The sequence below is a fragment of the Linepithema humile genome, chromosome 5 (assembly GCF_040581485.1).
Source record: "Linepithema humile isolate Giens D197 chromosome 5, Lhum_UNIL_v1.0, whole genome shotgun sequence".
NCBI classification, from domain to species: Eukaryota; Metazoa; Arthropoda; class Insecta; order Hymenoptera; family Formicidae; genus Linepithema; species Linepithema humile.
Window position 1 is genome coordinate 492,555 of NC_090132.1, and position 15,573 is coordinate 508,127.

Consider the following 15,573-nt stretch of genomic DNA (forward strand, 5'->3'; position numbering starts at 1 on the left):
ATCACGGACCTCGATTGTATTTTATGACATATATTTAAGCTTTTTTTGTTTTTCGCAAAAGTTGAGATGATAAGTTATAAAGTGGAACGACGCGTCGTGAACTGTCGCCGGTGGCCGCAATATTTTATGATTCTGTCTTGCCGAAAATAACAGCACGCAGCGCAATGCTGGTAGCAAAAAGTACCATTTGATGGAAAAAGAGGTCAATTTTGAGCCTCTCGACAAACGACTGCCTTCTACGAACGACGTCTCGCCGTGCAAACGCGATGCAATCAGGTCGGCTTTCACTTAAATGCGACTCGCATCAAGAGAATTATTGTGCGAAACACATCATCATGGTAAAATGGATTATTATTCTCGTAGGAAAAATTGCAACGTGCGAGATCAATCAAGATTTCTTCCCACGGCCGTCTAAGCTTTTTATTATCGCGTTCTAATTTGTAGAAAAATGGTGGTTCACGCAGAAAAGAGTCGTGTGATTTCTCTCAGTAACCCCGATACTAATAGTTCACTAGGTCTACATATTTGCTCCTCCGAAAATTGAAATAATTTCTGCAATATAAATTTTTTATAAGATTAGAATAATTAATTTGACTAAAAGTGTCTTCTTCCGGAACTTTATCGTTAGTTTTCGTAAATTTTCGTTATCGTAAATACGTGGTTAAGCTTGAGAAATGAAACATAGATACATGATACGTTCAAACACGATTCAAGCGCAGGCATACGGTACATGCACTAGCTTCCTTCTCGTATAATCCCACGTTCTCTTTCTGCATCATGAAGCACGATAAAAATTCGGGCAGGATGGAACGCGATGCGTTAAGTTCGAGCAACGGAAGATCGAAGAGCGCGGCGCGAAAAAATACGGCGGGATGGATCGGATGCTGCGGAAGAGAGAAAGACGAAGGTAGTGAGAGACGCGCTCCGGTTCCTTCGCCGTGTACGAAAGCGCACGGGATCGACAAGTGCAGCCGTACGTGGTACGCGATAACGATCGATCGCGACGGCCTGCCTTCTCGTTTATTCATTCTCGTCTCGCGAGTCTTCGGTCTTCGCGCAAACGATATCGAATTTCATGTATGTAACTAGGAATGCGGGACCGCGCCGCGCGTAACTCTATACGTCGGTCACGCACGGAGGATTCGCTTGCACTGTGCCCAGGATCGGGGCCGGGGCCGAGGCGTGCATCTCGTATTATGCGTGGATGATCGAAGAAGCGGGCATGATCTCTAGCCGGTAACGAGCTTCATATCCGGTCGCTACGGATTTCTTCAGTTTCCCCGAGAAAGTGGAGAAAAGGTCAAAAGTCGCGGTCACGTACCAATCTCTCGCTTCAACTTTCAGCTTATCGAAAAGTTATATATAGGCCTATTTTGGTAAAAAAAAAATGGCACATTTTTGATATTATTCTGATATATAAAATAATGTATAAAAATGATGGACACAACAAAATGTCGCGGAATATACGTTAAAATGAAGATTTTGTTGATTTTGTGAAAATGCGTGCTGTTAAATTGAATTAAATTTTGTAATTTTTCTTAGGGAAGTGGTTGTAATAAGATTATACCTATGTACCGCGATAGAGTGATGAATGCAGGATGATAGTCTAAGAACGAGACTTACCTGCTGCCTTTGGCTTCGTTGTGCATTTTTACGGGACTGCGGCTTGAACGCTGGATGTGCATCGCGGTCTTACAACGATGAATGTGCGCTGGATAGAGAGCTCGGTGGTCGCTTCGCCTATACCCATTCTTCTTATGCATTCCGCAAGCATACGTTTGCGAGGAAAGGCGCGCCGCGATGCGACTATGAAAATTATTGATCGATGAAATAGCCGTTGCACATCCGGTTGGAGAAGGTCAATTTTGTTTGAAATTTAGTTTACGTGTGTGATCAAGCTTTGCATTTTGTTCGTAACAACGTGCTTTTTATAACTTTTTTTCAATTTTACACAAAAAGTTTTTATTTCACAAGAAATAGTAGTGGGATGTTATTTCTTCATCATAGAATTGTAGATTAAGGTCTTTGGGGAGTCATTTTAAGGAAAGACCGTTAATTCAAGAATTATCTTCCTACACTTGGAAAGGTACTGCGAACCCAAAGATTTAGAAAAGTTGTAAAAACTCGCCCCTCGATCGCATTTGCTCCCAGCCCGGTTTCGAAGCTCGTTTTTTACGTGGGATAATTTTGAGGGTGACGACCGAACCGTGACCATCGCGGGGGAAAAGTCGTCTGGAAGAAGCATTGTGGCATCGCGATTCCATTTCGTTCGCGTTACTTTTCGCGCTCTTTGCGATTTCCGCCTCGCTTCGGTGGTCACCATCTATTTTGTGGCAAAGTTGCACGGCGATCTGTCGACGCTTCATTGTCGTGAATACATATTTGCTTATTTTATATATTATTAGAAAAATCTTCAATATATATAGACTATTCCAAAATTCGAAGATTCTTTTAACAACAAATTCTTTAATCGATTTGGAGTCGTTTTTTTCCAAAAAAAATATCGAAGGAAGTTGCTACACGGAAAAAAAAATTTAACTGTCACAGCTAAAAACTAGGTCCTGTAACTAAACTTCGCTTGTATTATAGGGACACCTAAAGTTGTTGTTGCGAGATCTATTTTTATTAGCTGAAAGGCTTGTAACTGTGGCAGCTAAAGATTTAGCTGCAGTACACACTGCAGAAAATAGCTATGGCAGTATGCATAACAACAATTAGTTGTGACGCGCACATTGTTTAGCTGTTAGAGCTGTAAGTTTTGGTATCATTGCTAATATTTTAGCTATGTCAGCAAATCTACCCAAAATGACGTTTATATTCGAGGTTTGTCCCACAGCTAAAATAATATCAATGGCAGTAAAAATGGTATATATATAAACGGTAGCTATAATTGATAGTTAAATAATTTTATTGACTTATGGAGGCTAAAAAAAATATAAGGAAAAAGTAAAATCACACATGCAAAATTATATTTTTATATTTACCTTCCTTATACATATGAGTACTAATTCTTATTATACATAACTAATACACTAAAATACAAAATTACGCCGATATACATTGCAAAAACAATTTTGTTGAAAAAAGTATTATAAGTGTATTGTAAAAGAGATTACTTAGTATTACGAAATTATATTTAATATTATAAGTACTTAACAATAACGCATATAACGTGTGTGCTCTTTTCATATAAAATTAATAAATAAAAAAATTTACTCATTTTAACATAAAATATCTTCATATAAAATATATGGTATTGTATTACACACATAAACATGTAAACAGACTCAGGAAAGTATGACATTAGGTGAAAAGTAATATCACACAGGATGATGTAAAATAATATATCGCTCACCAGTTGCCATAGTATAAATGAACAAAGGAAAAGGATCCAATAAGTCTTCATATTTAATAAAAATCCACTTAGTACTTCGTTCTACTTCAAAACCACCAATATCACAATTAAGGCCCATATTTAGAACAGAGAAACAAATAAAAAAAAGATTATTTTGATGAAGAATAATGTGTTGAATTTCTGCAAAAATAGGACAGGAATTTTCGTCCGTTCCACAAACCAATACCATTTTGGATTGATACCGAGTGCCTTTATAATTAACAAAGTTTGTAATAAAAGAATGTGGATCACGAAGTATATTAGTTGGCAAGAATGGTGCAAAATAGTTAAAGCGATCGTGTTTAGTAATATTAATATTTCCTGATCCTACTTCAAAAGTTGGAATAATACTTTCCTGAGCCATTAGTTTATAACAAAACGAAAGTTGATAACGAGTAGCAATGGAAAAAGCAATATTTTTTCTTGACGTTATAACTTTAGCAATTTTCTTAAGAGCTTTATGAAATCCTTCAAGCCTCATCGCAGATAATAAAATAAGTGGACCAGATTGCATCATGACGCGTGAATAGTGAACAAGATGATGATGTTTTGGTTTTAAACGTTCGTTCGTGCATTTCATATATTGGTTATGGTGTTCCAAAACTAATACTTTAAATGCAGAAGCAAAATCGTCTGACACTGATCTACTTTGCAAAAGTTCAAGAATTTCTTTTAATAACAAATACAATTTCCAAAATGGATCATTATATGATTTCACACAATGTCCAATAATAACACCGAAAAGTCTACAAAAGATAAACATTTCTGAGGCTGTCATTTTTAGTTTGCTTTTTGTTGCAAAATCATTATCAATATAAGGTGGTTTATTTTGTACACCAGGACCATAATGAAACATTTGCACACTGTGATTGAGATTTGACAAGTTAAAATCACCGATGTCAATAAAATGACTTATTATTGGAATCATATCATAGTGAGCAATACCTTCTAAAACATCATGCATGATGTCAACATAAGCATTATCAGTCACATGAAATGAATTGACTTCATTAAAGACGCATTCTTCTGTAATTCCAGTAAGTGAACTATTTTCTAAGGCTAAATCAGTTACATAAGATGTATGTGTTCTGAGAACAGTTTCGTCTTCAAGACAGGTAGTTCCACAAAGAGTGCGATGTAATTTGCAAAATCTACATGCATAGTTAGCACGAAAACTTTGAAGAAAACCACACATAGCATGGAGTCCTAAATTGTCGCCAAATAGTAAACCTAGTACAAAGTAGATTTTATGGATATTACCGTTTATAGTAACTGTTATCCCGTTTTGTTCTAAAAAATTAAGCTCCTCAATCAAAGGTGCAAATATTTGTTTGTTCCCAAATTCTTTTCGGTCTTGAGATTGAAACAAGAGAACTAAGAAAATATTCTCCAAACGAGATATGCATTCAGGTGGCAGACAGGGTACGTAACAATATACTCCTCCAAGAGCAGCACTATGAGATCCCAATGGATTATTCACTTCCCAATCATCATAATAAATAAAAAGTGGTAAAACAATAGCATTACTGTCAAAGTTCTTTCTCTTCTGACACCAAAGTTTAGATTGAATAAAGTTCTTTACACTATCTGAATCTTTAAGTGAATTAATGTAATGCATTGTAGCAGTAAATGCATCAGGCAGTTCAAAAAATTGTTGTAATACCTGTCTCAAAGGTATGAAATAACTATAAACGTCTTTAACTTTTTCAACAAGAAATGATCCAGTATCTTTACATACCCTTCTGTTACCTATGCAATACTTAATAGGAGCTATATAATTAGTAGAAGACTTAAAATATTTAACACGTTGGTACTCATTCTGAAGATGGTTGAATGAATGTTCTAGACAATCCAATATTGATGTTATATCTTTCATTGTTTCATTATCAGAACCAAGTGTATTTAAGTGTGAAACAATTTTTTCTTTTAAAATGGAACTATGGCGACTTATTAGAAATATAATATCATCAATAATGGATTGAATATGGTTTCGTGGGATTGAAGGTTTATTATATAATTTTGCAACAAAAGCATTACTGCGATCTTTTATAATAGACTCATTGTCAATAAGAGTTATTTCACGCAAATAATTTTTGGCACCAATTTCTGTTGATAATATATCAGAATTACTTGTATTAACCTGGTTAATACATTCATTAAAAATTTCAGCGTTATTACAATCAATACGATGTTCATGAGTAGACTTAATAGTAGACCAAGCAGGAAAATTATGATTAGGTCCAACTAAATGTTTTCGCAATGAATTTCGCAACGACCATTGTCGATAACATCCATTTTCACCACATTTAAAAACTGTGAATGAATGAGCACGATGTTTAAAATCAAAATGCATAAATAAACCATTGACAGATGTTTCTGTTTTTTTACATAAAAAACACTTAGGCATGACGCTAATGAAATACTTTTGGAAAAAAGATTTATAATCTTTTGTATTCTTTAATCAAAGCAAGAACACTACAAGTGAGTTGAGAGTTTTTATGCTTATCCCACAAAGTTTCAAAATTGTATACAGCTCTTTGCAAAAACATGAAGAGTTGCCTTATTTCGAGAGGATATTCAATATTTAAAGCAGTACATATTTTAAAAACGAGGTCTATACCTTTCAGTGGTGTTTCTACTTCATATCGCAAGTTGTTGATTACAACAAAGCACTGATGAATTTCATCAAAGCTGGGACCAACTATCACTGTAATGGGCTGCGAGGTCACACCAAATGATCGCAATTTTTTCGTACGCTCTTCTAATCTTGCATCCAAATCAGTAATCGTCTGCAGAATATTAACGTATTTTTAGAATAATATTAAAATAATTAACTTATAATATGGTATATAGGCTTTAATTCAACAAAAAATGCAACATAAAAAAAGAAAGATTGAAAAGTAAAATCAATTTAATTGTATATTTACCTTCACATGTAAAAGAAATGCTTCTTCACATTCTTCCCTAGAAGGTCTCCAATCTCTTGGTTTACCTTTTTTAATCGTGATTACAGGGAACAAATGAGGCATTAACGATATAATTGCAACTTTGGTGCCCTCTATAGAAATATGAATAATTATATTACAAATATAATCATAATATATACATATCATAATAGCAACATAATATATATATAAATATATTACAAAATAAGTTGAATATAAAATCGCTACACAATATCACTGTAAAATGAGACATTATTAAAATCTTACCAGGTGTCAAAACATTATCCAAACGCTTTTTAGCTTTAAAATTCACTCTGTCAGTTATAAATTCTGATAATTTTGGCCAAGCAATATAAAGTTTTAAACCGTGTTCTGGATGTAATATTTCAAAATCTTGTTCCAGCTTAAAATAAAACATATATTTCTGTATAATATATAACATTTTATTTGATTTTATATAACATAATATATATATATATATATATATATATATATATATATATATATATATATACTATATTATACTCACTAATAGATAACCTAATGGATCAGAGAGAGCTGGAAACTGATCTATATACTCATAACAAGGCTGACTATTAGTTATAAGATCTTGAACTCGTTTTTTTGAAGTTTGAGACCAATATGTAGTGACTTTTTGCCATGGTCTAGAATTATTCTTCAGCCATAACAAATATTCTTCATAATTAGCAATGTCAGCGTCACTCAACTCATCTACAAAAAACGCAATAATAAATATTAATGATACTCTTCATTTTACAATAATTTGTTATCACATAGGTACACGTACAGAACATAAACACAGACATGTACAATATATACTGCTGATATAAATATCACTAAATTCATTTTTCTCGCAATATATTTAAACTTTTCTCAGTAGAACTTACTTTCAGTCACAGCTGTTACAACAGGTATAGTAGACTTTAAAGATAACAAACCAGCTTTGATAAGTTGTCTTCGTGTGGAATAGTATTTTGTGATTATTTTACCTCTTCCTTGTGACTCTCCTTTCTTATGCTTTATATACCAGACACTCTGCAAGAACAAATAATGTTAACAAAATAATTCCAGACCAAAATAGCAATATGTAAATTGTACATTTATATGTTTATTTTTGTTATTTATATATACGTATTTTATTGTTTTATTATTATTATTAATGTTATTATTACTGTATTATACACGAACTAAACTTAACTTACCTTTTCTTCAGTAGGAAATAATTTTTGTACTTCTTCGCTTAAAAATAATGCTCTGCTGCTTGTAATACTGCAGTTTATGTTAGGTGACAGCTCATTACTAACAATTAATTTTGCAAGCTTATTTCGCATATCATTATTCAACCTTTTTTCTTTTTGGTATGAACTTAGCACCAATAAGCCTTCTTCAGATTTTTTTAACACAGCTTCAAGATTCTGCAATAATAAACACAATAATAAGAAACATAACAAATTTAAATATTTTTATTTTAATATATTCTTCTTACATATTCATCATCAGTCAGATGTCGTTTCACCCCTAATTGATTTTCTTTATTTTCAAGTAATACATCTAGTCAGAAAAGTTATTATTTATAATAATAGTTAATATTAAACATATATATAATTAGATTAAGATTAACATAAGAATGTTTTGTTCTCACCATTAAGTTCACTAGTAGCGACAGAGACATTGTCCGAAATACTCTGCTGAGTTTCAGGCAATGATTGTAGGTAGTATATAATATCTTGATTGTGTATATTGCTCTCTATATTTTTCTGCTTTATAGGATTTTCTACTTGTTCTTGTTGTGCAGCTAGTGACTGTTGTTCATGATTAATTGTATTAGAATTTTCTTCCGGATGTAACTGTTGAATCTTGGCAAACATTTATATCAATATATTAATGTTATTTATATGGTAAGGTAGATTGCCTTACTCGACAAAGTAATGTGAAGAAAAGTAGAATGTTAAATGAATACCTCTCTTTCATTTAGATATTGTTTCATAACAATACTTTGAAATTTTCTTCGCGGTCCTATGTTTGGGATTAAACTCTTAAGATCTTCTTCCGTTAAAATATTCAATTGATCTGCTTCAATTTCTTGAGCTAAAATTAAAGCAAGTAGAAGATAAAAAAACATGATATATTAGAGTTAAATATTAGACAGCGCAATATGTATCAATAAAACTATAAATTTTCTTAATCACTCGCTAAACGATAAGATAACCATCCCAAGTAGCAAGGGTACATCATTTGACATCATAATAACGTCATAAGGACTTTACTACCTGGGAAAGAAAATGGACGTAGGAATATCTGAACCGAGCATATTTCCGCAGGGTTGAAGCTTGAGGGAAAAGAAGGGATATGATTAATCAAGATGACGATGACGATTAATTATACGAAATAACGATATGGTTACGTATTCCGTATTCATGTACGAAATACATTACCTTAAATCCCAACGATGGCTCGGTTAAAATCATGTCAATGGGACGTGAAAATAGATATATCGTGTGTTATATGTACGCAAAATCTCATCAATCAAGATGGTTGCAATGGATTTTCCCTTCATTCCTCAGATTTCACTCCCCTCGTCCAAACGAGTCCAAGTTATACGTTACTCTTACCATTTTTATCAAAAATAAATTGACTTACTTACCTGTAAAGTTCGCTATTATTTCAGGAGAAAATCCCCATTTAGTTAATAAATAATATGTACTACACGCACTTGTGCTCGACATGATCTCAAAAACAAGCTTCGAAAGACAAGGAGAAAACGTTTATACCTTCGATGTAGCACGTAGCATGTAGCACTGCGTATCACCGCTGCGCCACTATCGCGCCGTCGATGTTCTTTTTAAAAAGCGCGTATTTTCAATCGATTGATATATCGGCTTATCTTGTGCGCCTAAGACATTCCGATATTCATTGCCAGTTCAAAAGTCGATGGCACACGTAACGTGAAATGTATCATTGTTGAGCAATACTTATATGCCTTTGCTAAGTAAGATATATCAGATAGCTAGGACAGCAAACCTTTTTTGTATAGTAGCAAATTTGATAGCAAACATAGTTTCAGCAAATATGGTTTGCTATGGCAAAGACAATTTTCTTTTCCATACATGTATCAGGTAGCTGAGACAGTTAACTTTATGTTGCTAAATAAAATGACTGTAACAGACATGCGATCATCTACAAATTTTGCTACTATGCCGACGTATTAGCAACAGCAGCAAATATTTGTTATATAGTAGCGATTTTGGTTGTTACAGCAGCAAATACAGTTTCAGCAAACCATGATTAGTTGTGGCAGCAGCAATTTTTTTTTCCGTGTACTTATCGCATCTTTCCAATTTTTAATATATTTTTTAAAAATTAAGCTTTAAATTAAAATTGTACTCGAAAGTTAATCATTTTTTGGTCACCGTACATAGATTGTAATAATTTATTCACAATTAGCAAACGAAAATTATCGTTCCGAGATCTTACGGGTGAATTACCGGAAAAGAGCACTTTACACGGTAAATTACCCTGATCCTGATCACCGCCACAAAATCCCGGCGTTTCTCTCGCCCGCGAGCCACGCTTCGCACGTCTTAAAACACGGACTGTGCTTCCTCCAGTATAGTAAATGCTCCGAAGTACAAAGTAAAGCGCTTCTCTCGGAGGTCGGCCTCTCTTTCGTCCGGCAAGGGGCACCGACTTTATATCCCGGGCCGTTTTATGGGGAACGCACGGAGCGCTAATAGAATGCGGATAAATCCGTTCGCGTGAGCGTTTAGTGCGGGAATCGTGCCCCGCTTTAATTCCACCGCGCTACTTTTTTTTTGTGGCGACTCATTACGGTTGCCGATTGCGGTGTTATTTGTGAAACGACGATGAACAGTCATCGGAGTTAGACGAATGGAACGTTAGAGGAAAAAAGATGTTTGTCGGTGTAGAAAAGAAACGAGCATGGAACGGGGAAGAGAAAGGGACGGTATGTCGGCTACGTTTGGCGTCGATGTGTGTTATTGTGTCGCATTAATTATAAACGACGCGAAACAGCGATTAAGCCGGTAGAAATCACGGACAACGATTTAGTCGCCGTGTACGAGTTTGCAGATGCACGTTTGCGTTAAGATTAAGCGATAGCGACATTCCTGGCGTGATAATGTAAAATATATCGCGTTTTATTAGTTGCGCTTAAAAGGCCGTAAAATCACGTATGTGCGTTGCATTAATATTAAGGTTTATTCAGTTTATTTTTCAAACGGAAAAAGATTCGAAACATCATCGAGACGGATTAACTTTTCCCATTTTAGAAGAGAAACATAACTTTGCAAAATAAATGCTTAAAAATTAATATATATATTTTTTTTGCGAAAAAAAAATTAGAAGATCGAGAATTACGGCGAAATAAAACGTTTTGTATCGGAAATACGTAAATACACGTTTATCGATAACAATTCGCGTTAATTCGGATAGGAATAAAGTGACCATCTTGATCGTTTATCTGCAAACGGTCTCGCTTACGATCAGACGAAGAGTAGGAGGATAAGGTGAATCGTAATCTACGCCCCCAGCGTGCGAATCGTTTCTCGTCGTTACATCTCGTCCTTCCTACGAGGATGCCACTTTAAGACGAAGCGATCGGTCGCGTGCGCGAATCCCGCGTTATCCGCACGGCGCATCATCGATTTTTTCTTTCTTCTTGGATACGCGTCGCTTTCACGCATATTTTCCGCTTCACGCGGATATATTTCTCTCCCTCATTCCATTCTTCACTATCCTTTCTTCTTCCGCGCGTGAATTCCCGTAAGTTTTTCTTCGATTTCGACTCCGAGAAAAAGGGTATACGCGCGGGCAAAAGGATGGAGGAGCCGACTGATTCGATGCGGAAAGTGAGTTTTCTTCCGCAGGGCTCCGTTCGCCCTCTTCCCTTCGTTTTTTCCTTTCTCTTTAATACGCCGCGTGAAAGTATACTGCATAGGCGCAGCATATCTAACTCAAATTTTAGCTTGCCGCATCTGGAGAATTTTATTCTTCGTCTTAGATTTCTAAAGTGATTTAGATTTTTCTCTTTTCTGAACCAGCTACTTTATTTTCTGTAGTTATATTTAAATAGATTTTTGCAATTTCTTGTTGCGCTTTCAATGTATTAGACATACTTACTTGCATTATTTTTTTTAAGTACCTATTTATATTTATATATTCAGGTACATTTCTTTTAAATACATGTGCTATATTTATGAAAAATCAAGTACGCCTATGGAAGGGAAACGCGCGTATACGTCTCCAGCGCCGGAGGTGGCACTCAGCCTTCGGGATAAGTTCGTTAGGGACTCTACCCGCTGCTGTCTTCTCCTCAAGACACTCCCGAAGGACGAAGGGTCCTTCGGAACTTCGCGAGGCCACCCGTTCCACGCCCTCATCCCGGACTCCGGTGCTCTTCCCTTCGCCGCCTGTCGTCTAATTTCCAGTTCTTCGACGGCCGTTTAATTTCGGAAATTTATGAGCCCTTGGCTTCTTCTCGGTCGCACGTGAAGGATGTGGTGCAAAGTAATGGGGCATAATTAATATGATTTTCAACGCGAGGAACACACGAATGGATGTTAATGTCGACAGTGGTTGAATCAATGGGTTCTGTTAGTATCATTTAAAGCACAAATCTTGTATATCAAAATTTTTCATTAAATTTATATTATTTTTTTGAAGATTAATTTCGCTCAATTTCGAAAAAAGATCAAATAACGCAAATCATTAGCTCCAAATCTTTTTAAAGATCTGAACATGTTTAAATGATCGTAATTAAATGGAATTAGATTCATCGTTTCAATTTCAATTTCAGCGTAAACAAATTAATCTCAACATTTTTTTCTATCACGGGAATACGTGATTGTATCTCTTTTTTTCCACGAAGGGTAGGCTGAACAGATTAATTTAAGCGCGCTTGGGCGTTCCAACTTTTTTAAGAGAAAATGCGACTCTCGATCGACACGCGATGGCATCGATCGATGCAGCGGGATGAATCGGTGCTCAGATTACTCGCATTTTGCCTCCTTGCCAGGGCTGTTTTCTCTCTCTTTCTTTCTTTCTCTCTCTCTCTCTCTCTCTCTCTCTCTCTCTCTCTCTCGATACAGCCGTCGCGGGGACTAGTCGGGCAAAAAACATGGCCGGTCGAGCGACCAGCGGCCCTGCACCGGCATCGGCCTGGAATAACCTCGCCCCTGAGATCGCACGGCCTCGTGGATTCCGATTCCCAGGAACATCGTGTCCAGAAAATAAGTGTTAAGTCGATCGTAACGCCGAGACCGATGGATAACAATTTCGAAGCATCGCGCTGCACCATGAAATTGGATCGACAGTTATGCGACATAGGACGCAATCCCGAAGCAATTCTCTCTTAGTGAAAAAAATTGCTCGAAGAAAAAAAAAACCACTGGAAAGAATATTGTAAGGTGGATTGCTTTTTTTCTTACGGTGATCGACTGAAATACACGCGTCACTTAAACGCAAATTATACGACATATAAACATGTTAATATAATTTCGTGTAAAACATGACCGGAGAAATTGAGGACAAGCGAAAGGCTCAATCAGAACACTGTCGAACTGCGAGCCGTTACTCGCTACGCACTTTCGCGATTGTCCGCGCGCGAAAAGTTGGCCAAGGACTCGCTCACTTGTAGCCTTCAAAATTCCAGGACGTAAAAATCGAGCGATCACTTTGCACGAGGGGACGTCTCGTTGCGCGCCGGAAAAACGCACCCGAACGGGGCTCGTAAATTCGTGTCGCGTCGAGTGCATCGCTGTAACGTTTGGTTCGAATTTTCCTACCCGCATGCCATCGACGCGGTCAATAACTGTCAGCATAGAATTTCACAACCGCGCTTAAACCGACGCGGCGGTAAATGCAATCACAGGATTGTCCACGTCACTCTTAATCGGTCATTTTCTTCCGTGTGCGCGCCCGCTCATTTTCCTCTCATTTTCCCGGCGCTTTGCCAATCGATCGATCTCATCCGAGCCAATCGACTCTCGATGAGTAGGAGGAGGAAAAGGACGCGAATCGACGCGAACCGCTGCGATTTACGAGTCACCGGCTTAAATCTCGTTCCCGCTGATCCTCCTCTTTCAGGTAGTTTCTTACTTACCCTCCTGCTCTACGCTTTGAATCTCCGTTAGGCAGAGAAATCGGGAAGAAGGGAGAGAGAGGGCGAAAGAAAGAGGGGTTGGTTGTCGCACCCTGTCGTCAGTGCGGCGTAGCTTAGGGAAACCTTCCTTAACGATAAACCCTCTCATCGGCGACGAGGCTTATCGCCTTGAATTATCCGGGAAGTCGCGTATGCGCGCGCGTCTTTAGGAAGAACGTAGGGAAGAACAAGCGAGCACTGCGAGCGAATCTCTCGGAGAGAAATGTCGGTTCGGATACGGAACGACGTTCTTAAACGAAATCGTCCAGGGGCCGATCTATCCGGGAATTGAAACCCGATGATTGATCAATTTGAACGCAAGAGTTGAAAGCGCACGGACGGAAAAGACGTATCGATACTAAGAGATTGATAAATTGATAAAATTTCATGAAGTCAGATTCGAATGTTACAAAGATGGAAAAATGAGATAACGTAATCGTCTAAAGCATACTTTGCATAATAAATTGTAAATTTAAAGCGGGCTCAAAAATGATTGCAAATAAAAGAAATAAATTTGCGTCGATGATTCTAATGAGATATTATAAGCTATAATGTGACGTTAGGTATATTATTAGGAGTATGCAAGAGGTTTATTGGCTATCCACAGCGCTCAAAGATTTTCTGTGTTAAATGTCGAATTTATACACGCGCACCGCGTAACCTCGTGAATAAAACACATGCTCGAACGGAATATTGTGAGATACGCAAAAGCTCGTCGAATACGCTTCCGCTTCGTTTAATTATGCGTCGTAGATAATCGCATAAAGGCTGGGCAATCGTAAAAGTGCGTGACGATCACGTCATCAATTTCCATTAATTTTTTTAGTAGACGCATTGCATATGGATATCGGCAATCTACGCGATAAACTCTATGCCCGAAACCGCTCTTGTCTGACTGACGTGTGCGATGTTTTGAAAGAAATTCGTTTCATGCCGGTAGTAAAACGCCAAGTCCACTATATGTGGTTTCTAAGCAGCCGCCGGGGCAAGCGGGGGGGGGGGGGAAGGAGGGGGCATCAGCTCTACGCATCTCCGCAGAGAGATGCCGGCTTAGATATAAAACGACATTCTCGTTGCGACAGCGACACACCGGTCGACAGTTCGTTTCACGTCAGACCTACTATTTAGTGGACAATTTTCATCCCATAACGCGATTTAAAATTTTTTAACGATCGACTTTTACGACGCTTTCTCGTCGAAATCCCGGCGAGAGATAATGCGAGAAAAATACCATAAATAACGTGCACTTTGAATCGTGGAAAGCTGGCCGTTATTTAAGAAGCCATTTAAGATAAAAGGAATAAAAAGTGACGTTTACGATGTAATATTGTCATGCTACTAATTTTTAATAAACTTGGAATCCATTTTTTTAAACTAAAGATTGACGGAGTTAAATTATTTTAATTTTTGACATTAATTAATTAATAAGCTAATCAAACTATAGATATTTTGATACTGAAATAATAATTTCTCCTTCAGTTTGCCTTCTAATCTGTAGCTAAGAAACATCGTTTTCGCAAGCGGTACTTGTGCTCATCCGGCGATCATTCGTGCTCGCCAGCGCGCGATCTCGCGCAGATTCATTCATTCATTTTCGCGTCAGTCGGCCGGCCGTGCCGAGAGAGCGGCGCACTTGGACAATTTATCGCCAATAATAACGCAGCCGGCAGTCGCTCGCGCTCGTCAAAACTTTCTTACCCGATGGGCATACATATATCATGGCGCGGGCACACGGCCGGGTCCCGCCGCTGTCTCGTCCCGTGCCGTCCCGGGGGCGGCCAAGTTTTCCGTTTAATAAGTCGCTGGCAATTTTTCACCCTTCTTCGGGAGAGGGCCCCCAGCGCGTTCTTGCGCTCTCGAAGGGTCGAGTCCTCCACGTCTCTCGAGAGGGAGAGCGAGAGTGAGGCCCTTCCCTCAACCCGCAGACGCCGAAGGGTCGAGCCCGACTTTTCCCGTCAAACTCGCGTTAAACTCGTCCCCGTGTATTATGGCAACGCGCCACGTTCCACGCAGCGACAATTACGATTTTAGCCGCGATAATTCGATAATAACGC

At 37.6% G+C, this 15,573-nt stretch overlaps 2 protein-coding genes across 4 annotated transcripts in view; one reads left to right on the plus strand and one right to left on the minus strand.

The window, feature by feature from the left end:
* Positions 1-15,573, plus strand: part of LOC105675335 (protein prickle) — a 110,037-nt gene that overhangs the window by 31,754 nt on the left and 62,710 nt on the right. The window lies entirely within an intron of this gene.
* LOC137000276 (uncharacterized) lies at positions 5,498-8,281 on the minus strand. Of its 2 annotated transcripts, none has more exons than XM_067356452.1 (8): positions 8,003-8,281; positions 7,847-7,911; positions 7,563-7,775; positions 7,248-7,395; positions 6,869-7,071; positions 6,607-6,742; positions 6,322-6,452; positions 5,498-6,183 (listed from the first exon to the last, which is right to left on the minus strand). In XM_067356452.1, exons 1-8 carry the CDS (start codon positions 8,226-8,228, stop codon positions 5,833-5,835), a joined length of 1,473 nt encoding a protein of 490 aa, XP_067212553.1. In that variant the 5' UTR covers positions 8,229-8,281; the 3' UTR covers positions 5,498-5,832. The 2 variants fall into 2 exon arrangements, with proteins under 2 accessions (XP_067212553.1, XP_067212552.1); XM_067356451.1 differs by having other exon boundaries at positions 6,607-6,763.

Coding starts and splice junctions, on each gene's coding strand:
- LOC137000276 (XM_067356451.1), bottom strand. CDS start 8,228: ATGTTTGCCAAGATTCAACAGTTACATCCGGAAGAAAATTCTAATACA. Junction 7,776..7,846: donor ATCTGACTGATGATGAATAT/GTAAGAAGAATA, acceptor TTATTATTGCAG/AATCTTGAAGCTGTGTTAAA. Junction 7,396..7,562: donor TATTTCCTACTGAAGAAAAG/GTAAGTTAAGTT, acceptor TTGTTCTTGCAG/AGTGTCTGGTATATAAAGCA.